At 46.5% G+C, this 7166-nt stretch overlaps 1 protein-coding gene across 2 annotated transcripts; it reads left to right on the top strand.

Annotated features, from left to right (window-relative positions):
- Positions 1 to 823: 823 nt before the first annotated feature.
- On the top strand, positions 824 to 6814 carry LOC115318195 (ethylmalonyl-CoA decarboxylase). 2 transcript variants are annotated; one of them, XM_029977897.4, is made up of 4 exons: positions 824 to 1235; positions 2427 to 2613; positions 4288 to 4472; positions 5220 to 6814. In XM_029977897.4, the coding sequence occupies exons 1-4, from the start codon at positions 1097 to 1099 to the stop codon at positions 5516 to 5518; spliced, it is 810 nt and encodes a 269-aa protein (XP_029833757.2). In that variant the 5' UTR covers positions 824 to 1096; the 3' UTR covers positions 5519 to 6814. The 2 variants fall into 2 exon arrangements, with proteins under 2 accessions (XP_029833757.2, XP_029833758.2); XM_029977898.4 differs by lacking the exon at positions 824 to 1235 and adding an exon at positions 1659 to 1824.
- The last annotated feature ends 352 nt before the right edge of the window (positions 6815 to 7166 follow it).

Raw genomic sequence — 7166 nt, 5'->3', positions numbered from 1 at the left:
AATTTATTTTTAAAAAAATCACACACATACACACAATGCTCTGGAGTCACTTTTCGCCATTGTTCGCCATTGAAAGTAGTAGAAATTCTTGCACAGTTTTTTGCGACTCTGAAGATCTTAATGAGTTTCTTTGTTGTCATATAATAACAATAAAAAATAACTCATAAAACAGTAAAAAAACGCTCTTGTTAAAAAAAAATGTTGGGAAGAAAAACTAATTATGAAATATTCCCAAAGGTTCGTCGGTCCAAAGCTTTGGTCGGTCACATCAATATGTCGAAGCGCTCTTCTGAGCTTTTTTCTTAAAGTAAAGTCACATATGTAATATGTGACTTGAGGTAAAGTCACACATATAATAATAATAATAATTTTTATCTGCAGGGGAAACGTTATTCCGGGTGGGCTGCGAGGCTAGCACAGAAAGGCGAACGCCCGTGCGCTGGTGCGACTGTGAGCCTGTCACCCGGGACGGGAAATAACAACAAAACAATGACAATTCCAATTGTTCAGGAGCAAGATTATGCAGAGCGCAAGTTCCTCTACCACCCGCGCAGGGGCCGCAGCGGCGACAGAGCGCCAGGCCCCGTCCGGCTCCGACCGGAGGTGCACAAGGTAGACCCAGAGTCGCTAGGTAGACCCCAAAAGCTAGCACCTCAAGGCCGCTAGCCCAGAGGTACCCCTACCACCATCCCTCCAATCAGAGCCCGACACCACCGCAAACCCCGTGCAAGAAGCAGCCGAACCCGGCACTTACGCTTAAAATACAAGTAGATGGCGCGAGTTACCGTCCAATAAAAAGATAACGATGTTTATATCAGCATCCACTCATTTGATCGGAGCACTGTGCTCGAAGAACGGCCTGCTCAAATTCTGATGTCTGTTAAATTAGCCAAAAAAATAAAATAAAAAAATAAAACGGTAGTCGTACCATGAAAGGAACAGCTGTGTGCCGACTACTACAGAGATTGAGGATATTTTAGGCACTGCCAGAACGGCCACACGGGCATACCGATTATTCTGACGACAGTCTTCCAGAGTTCGTCTGCTCTTGGACCCTGCATAGCTTGCCCAGCAGTTTGCTAGGCTTCTAGGTACGATGCCATTAATTTCCGACGAGTTTCGCCACAAACTCAGGTCGCTGAAGTCCGGCGGGAATGTGCAATTCATCGAGGACGTCTCCACTGGCATCGCGCAGATAATTTTGAGTCACCCCGAAAAGAGAAACTGCATATCAGGTGAGTGAGTGCAAAGTTCAGCGGGTCAGCGGTATCAGGGCTTCACCGCATAATCTAGTGACGTTTGGCTAAGGTCAAAGCTGATTGGCCCGATACGATGACACGTGGTATCGCGGCGTAGATTTTACATACATGGGTCCCTCTGGCTGATCGTTTTGATGGGTCCATATCACAAGAGCGAATGACATTTTAGCGAACGGCGACATTTGAGCGAATGGTCGTTTTAGCGAATAACGGGGGCGCGCGTTAACCCATCCGTCGCGCTGCGCTTTACGCCGCTTCGCGGCGACAGTCTACGGCAACTCATTACAAAAATATGAACTCACTTGGCCCACCCGAAAACGCCGCTTCGCGGCGTCCGACTATTCGCTAAAGTGTCGTTCGATGAAACGTGGGCGTTCGCTAAAACGTCATTCGATCAAGTGAGTGCCTCCCCGTTTTGATGGCTTGACATAATTGAGCACTTAGTTGCCCTTGGACCGTCACACTTCTTAAACATTTCATCCTTGAAAATCGAGTACATTTGTAGCTATCTGCCCAGCTCAAGATCACTTGGTTCGGCAAAACAAACAGGATTTTAGTTGTGACGGTATGCTGATGATTGATGTTCAAACTCTCGGGTCACTCCATCTGAGTGCATGTTTGGGGACTTGTACTCAAATATTAACTATCCTATGATAATTACAAATGCCCGAAATGTCGGTAGATGGCACCTGTAGCAATCAGTTGTCATCAAGTCGTGAAAGCCTCAACCACATCTCAAACTGCTCTCTGGGGATCTTTAGGTGGAATGTCATGCGTGCAACTTGCATTCTACACTATAGGGCGTTTTCACATGACGTCAGTCCGCCATTTTGTTGTTAGTTTGTTTTTTCAAACAAATTTACTAATATGAAGGATTACATCGCAACCTGTTGAGGAGATGTCGGTATAGTAAAACTTAAGCTCCCTATAGGCTTATTCAACTTGCCTTCTGGGCCCTACATACCTTTCTGAAAAATACAACACTGGTGTAGTTCTGGTACACCTTTCAGCAGCCTGATAACAGGCCTGGAGTTTGTTCAACACCCTAGTAGCATTGTGCCCACAACAGGGAAGCATCAAACCATGATTGTATGTTAAATTGCCGTACGGCTGCCACCAGATTAGCAGCCATTGAACTCCGGGCGGTTGTCGTGGCACTGTCCCCAGGCGAGATGATGCTGGAGCTACAAGACATTGTGGGACGTCTGGAGCAGTGGCAGACCGGCAAGGCTGTCATCTTGCGAGGAGATGGAGGCTTCTTCAGCTCCGGTGGGAACCTGGTGACGATGAGGGCCATTGGCACCAGCGAAGAAGGCCTGCAGATGGCACACCTCATGCAAGACACGCTCGTCAGGTGACTGCCACTCCACTCGAAGCCTCGGGAAATTCTAAAATCATGTTTACGGTGCCTGGAGCTCGTTATCAACTGGTGTGTTTAGTGTCCTGTCTCGCCCACACATCAAAAGTGGTCCCGAAGCGGCAGCAAATGACGTCGCAGAAGCCGGCATGACATGTCGTCGGTTGTCGTGATCCTGGTGGTCTGTGCTAGAAGTCGAAGTGAAAAATTGAGAGTAAACGTGTGTGTTGCCGTCGTCTTGGGGTACTAATGCCTGGTTCTATGGCCTGTCAAGCTGGAAGTGACCTATAGCAGAACGGGCACCTGTCACGTCCACCACCGCTGCTGTGGCACCACCAGGGCCGCGGCTGGGGACAACAGGACGCTCGTGTGACCTCATCGGGCTGAAATCGAGGGACCACTTTTTAGGATAGGGTAAACACACCAGTTGGAGATGCGTTCCAGGCACCATAGTCATGCTCATGTCAGTCTTGATGCGTGGTGTACATCAGTGGTCTCAAACTCATTTGAGTGTGGGGATCAGATAGCTCACACCGGAAAGGTCGACAGCCAGCGTAAGACGAGGGGGTTCAAAAGATTTGAAAAAACAAGTGACCTTGTGCATTATGCTTTTTGTAAACCCACAGTTTTGCCAGCAGCATCTTTAGATTTGATTTGTTTATATGACTACTTTGGGGCCTGACGCAATGTGATAACAAGAATTAAGATGACACCCTGCCTCCGACGTGCTGGCATTTTTCCTAGAACACGAGAGCGAGTACACTGTCGTTCCCATTGCTCAATTCATTCAGAAATTGATCAAACTCAATGTGTCTTTAAAAAGCAATCGGTTAATTTGGCAGTTCTTGCTTAGCTGACAATTTTTTATTACAGCCCTCTAAACAAATACCTGTCTTTTTATAGGGATATTTTCTTAAGGTGAGAATCTCGAGCTTGTAGCTTCGTCTTTGACAGTTGCTCCTGCTGATCGAGAGTTTGCACAGCCAAGATGCATCCATCAACGAATAGCCGGCGCTTGCAGCATAGTAGCGGAATCGTTGTACATTACAAAAAGCTGAGTAGAAAAAATAAAACAAAACAAAAGGCAGCTGAACGCAGATAGGCATAAACAATGTGAAATCTTTAAAAGAGTAGAGCTACTTTTCGAGCGATAATGATTAGACGAGACCACTATGGTACATGCTAGGGTGCCTCAATGTCCTTCTGTTTAGGGTGATGCCACCCTTTGTAGTACCACATGCCGACAGCACGCGCTCACGGGAAAAATGCAAAGAAATCGACGAAAACAAAATGTCGCCATAGCACAGTCAGCGCCACAAGCGCGTGCAGGGACACGCTCTTTCACGCGCTTCTGAACAAAAAATAAAAATAAACATGTGTGACAAAATGGCGAGATGCCACCACCCTAAGCAGAGCGCACATGAAGGCACCCTAGTGCATGCCATTTCTGGAGCTTGAGACATGGGAACTGGAACTCGTAGCTGGTTGCCTGCGGACCTCGTCCCATCAAGTCGCGGGCCGCGTGTTTGAGACCCCTGGTCCATATGCTTGTGCTGAATGGATCACGTAGGCAGGGGCTTGCAGGTTTTCATATACCTTATGAATACCCAGTGGTTCTTGGTGCAAACCAGTACACGAAATGTCCCGCAGTTTACGCGGTGTTCCCTGCAGGTTTTCCAAGCTGCGGATGTTGACGGTAGCTCTGGTCGAAGGACGCGCTCTTGGTGGAGCGGCGGAGCTGACGGCAGTGCCCGACTTCCGACTCCTTACGCCAGACGCGCAGGTCCAGTTTGTGCATCTGCGGATGGGAATCTTGCCCGCCTGGGGCGGTGTTACTTGGCTCACTCGCCTGGTGGGTGAGTTCTCTTTGCATATTTTGCTGTGCTTGCTCTCAAACAGTTTGCTTGCCTGGTTGGTCAATTCTTACAGCTATGAACTGGAATGTTTCAAGCAAATTTTAATGTTGCTGCTTTTTGCAAGCTATCCATTGCTTACAGATTCGGTGCGGCAGCAAATGACGTCCCTCCCTAGTGTCTGCTGGAGCCTGCACTGTGGAAAGTTTTGATTGGTTCTTTGCATTCAAGCATAAATTATTTTTTTAAGATGTGTTTGACAGTGGCATGGATGCCAGCCAAACTTACCACCATTGGGCCTACCTAGTCTTTGTACGATTCAGCGTGCTGTGAACGCTTGTGAAGTGCCGCATTCGAGCACTCTAATATATTTTGCTGTGTGCAGGCCATTTCTCCAAATACAAACACATTTTGTTTGATTTCATCATTGACTTCAGTAACTTCATCTTTACTAAATTACCATCTGCTTGTAAAGTAGAAGAATATTAACAGTATGATATTCACAATTATTATATGCAGAGTGAGGCCAAGAGGTTATTTGTAGACACTGTGTAGTGAATAGCCGGCAAGTGTCAGTGCTATGCCAATATCCAGTGTTTCTTGTTGTGGCCTTGAGGTAGCTTGTCCTCACGAACCCAGCTACTGTTCTCTCTGAGGGACATCGAAATGACTCGAAGAATAGCTTCTCGGCATGAGGCCCGTAACTGGTCTGCATATGCCAGCTCCACCTGCCTGCTTCTTTCTCTGCAGGGCCCCAGCTAGCCTTAGACCTGATCACCACTGGACGTGCCTTGGGTGGAGAGGAAGCGGTACAAACTGGCTTTGCCAGTGCCCTGCTTGAAGGCAAGGACCCCCTGGCAGAAGCCGTGACCTGGCTCCAAGAGCGCTTGAAACCCCCCATCCGCCTTATCAGGGATGCCAAGGCAACCGTGGTAGCGGCTAGGGACTTGCCTTTTGCTGATGCCCTGCGGAAAGAAGCCCAGCTGTTCGCGCCACTCTGGGGTGGAGAGCACAACAAGGAGGCCTTGGCACGCAACATCAAACACTAATGTTTCCTGGTCGTGGTCTAGTCTTCGGGTCTTCAGCCGATCTGTGATCTATCGTTAGATTTCTTCACTTGTCTTTGGACACAAGCAGTTGAAGCCTCGAGGTGTGATGCCATGCCTTTTTAGGGCATGTTGTGTTACAGAATCCTCCTAGTCATTCCACCCCTGTGGGGTGTAGATCTGAACGGAGGATTCTGTTGCATGGAGGGACCTCGGGTCATATGTCTAGCATTTGGCTCTCCTTCGTTGTATTTTGGTGTTCTTCGTGCACCCATTGGCACGAGCAGTCTACACCAAAAGTCTCAATGTCATCTTTTTTTGCAAAGCTAATGCTTGTCAACTGCCGCCCAAACCGTGGCACCTGGAAAGCGTGTCCATTTCTGCCTTGTGACATCACTACTGCCACATTTAGTCACTAATTGCAATCTTGGGGATGGCTCAGCAGCAATGACGGATGTTGGCATCCGGCCAGTCGATGGAAATTCAGCAGTCACGGATTGGGACGCCATGGTGGCGCGACCCTTGTGCCTAGTCGCCTTTTTCACCAGCACTTCTACGACCAACTGCCAGTTGAGCGACACGCAGACTAAATGTGCCGCTGGTTCCTAACATAAGTTTTTTCTTTGGTTCTGAAGGTGGTTTAGGACACTTCACAACAGTCAGAGTAGTTCCAAGCACTGTAACATGCTGGGCAAAACACAATACTAATTTGCTTTCACCTACAACTTGGCTGTGCACTTTTTAGTTTTAACCGAAAAACACTGATAAACACCCGCCGGCAATGAAAATACAAAATCAGTTAAAACCGAAGTATACCGGTGTTTCAAAAATAAATAACCACCGAAAAACATTATGATTTTTTCATTAATAAACACCGGAAAATACACGCCCTACCTACAACCCATGGCATCTGCGTTTAGAAAACTTCCAAGCAAGCAACTAAAAGGGTTGTCTTAATTGTACAAATCTCAATGCGATCGATTAATATTATTTTAACCAATATGATCAATGTCCTTAACCCGGTGATAGAGATTGCCTTGCAGCGCACTGAACTTTATGTGTTTTTGGGTGCCACCTATGAAGGGTCTTTAGGTCATCTACGGAAAGTTAATATTGTGTATGCTGAGCAGAAAGCATGCACTAATATAAAACCTTTTGCTGCGAGTGCCTCCTTTTTGATAAAGATATGTTAAGCTGTATTTTTGTTTCCGGTACTTAGGATCAGAAGAAGACATACTTGCCAAATTTTTGTACTTCAATTCTATTTAAAAAGAAATAAAGTAAACTCTTGGTGGAAAAGTTTCTTTCCCTCATGTCTTGTTCTGTTCTGGCCAAACTGCATGGAGCTAAAAAAAAGTGGAGTAGACATTTCTTTTTGGTAGTTTCTTATATTGCCTTTATTATATAAAAAATGTTTACTCCACACTTTCTTTTTTAGTTTCCTGCAGTTTGCTTTATAAAACAAGTAATTACCTTTTTCTTTTTAATTGGGGAAATGAATAAATCATTTTGAGATCTGTATTGATTTCATTACACTTATTGTTGGTACTGTCCATTTCGACAACCATCGTCAAAATGACTTTTGCCGCCTGGTGCCCTGCAAGGCCACTGTAGCACTGTAGTCATTTGGCGGAGGTCACCCCTTTGCCAC

The sequence above is a fragment of the Ixodes scapularis genome, unplaced genomic scaffold (genome assembly GCF_016920785.2).
Source record: "Ixodes scapularis isolate PalLabHiFi unplaced genomic scaffold, ASM1692078v2 PGA_scaffold8__174_contigs__length_109621045, whole genome shotgun sequence".
Taxonomy (NCBI): Eukaryota; Metazoa; Arthropoda; class Arachnida; order Ixodida; family Ixodidae; genus Ixodes; species Ixodes scapularis.
Note: the sequence above shows the minus strand (reverse complement) of the source record. Positions and strands in the feature narration are given on the sequence as shown.

Excerpts from the sequence above, each read along its gene's own strand:
- LOC115318195 (XM_029977897.4), top strand. The coding sequence starts at position 1,097 with ATGCCATTAATTTCCGACGAGTTTCGCCACAAACTCAGGTCGCTGAAG. Across the intron at positions 1,236-2,426 it reads AAAGAGAAACTGCATATCAG|GCGAGATGATGCTGGAGCTA; the intron begins GTGAGTGAGTGC and ends CACTGTCCCCAG. Across the intron at positions 2,614-4,287 it reads ATGCAAGACACGCTCGTCAG|GTTTTCCAAGCTGCGGATGT; the intron begins GTGACTGCCACT and ends TGTTCCCTGCAG.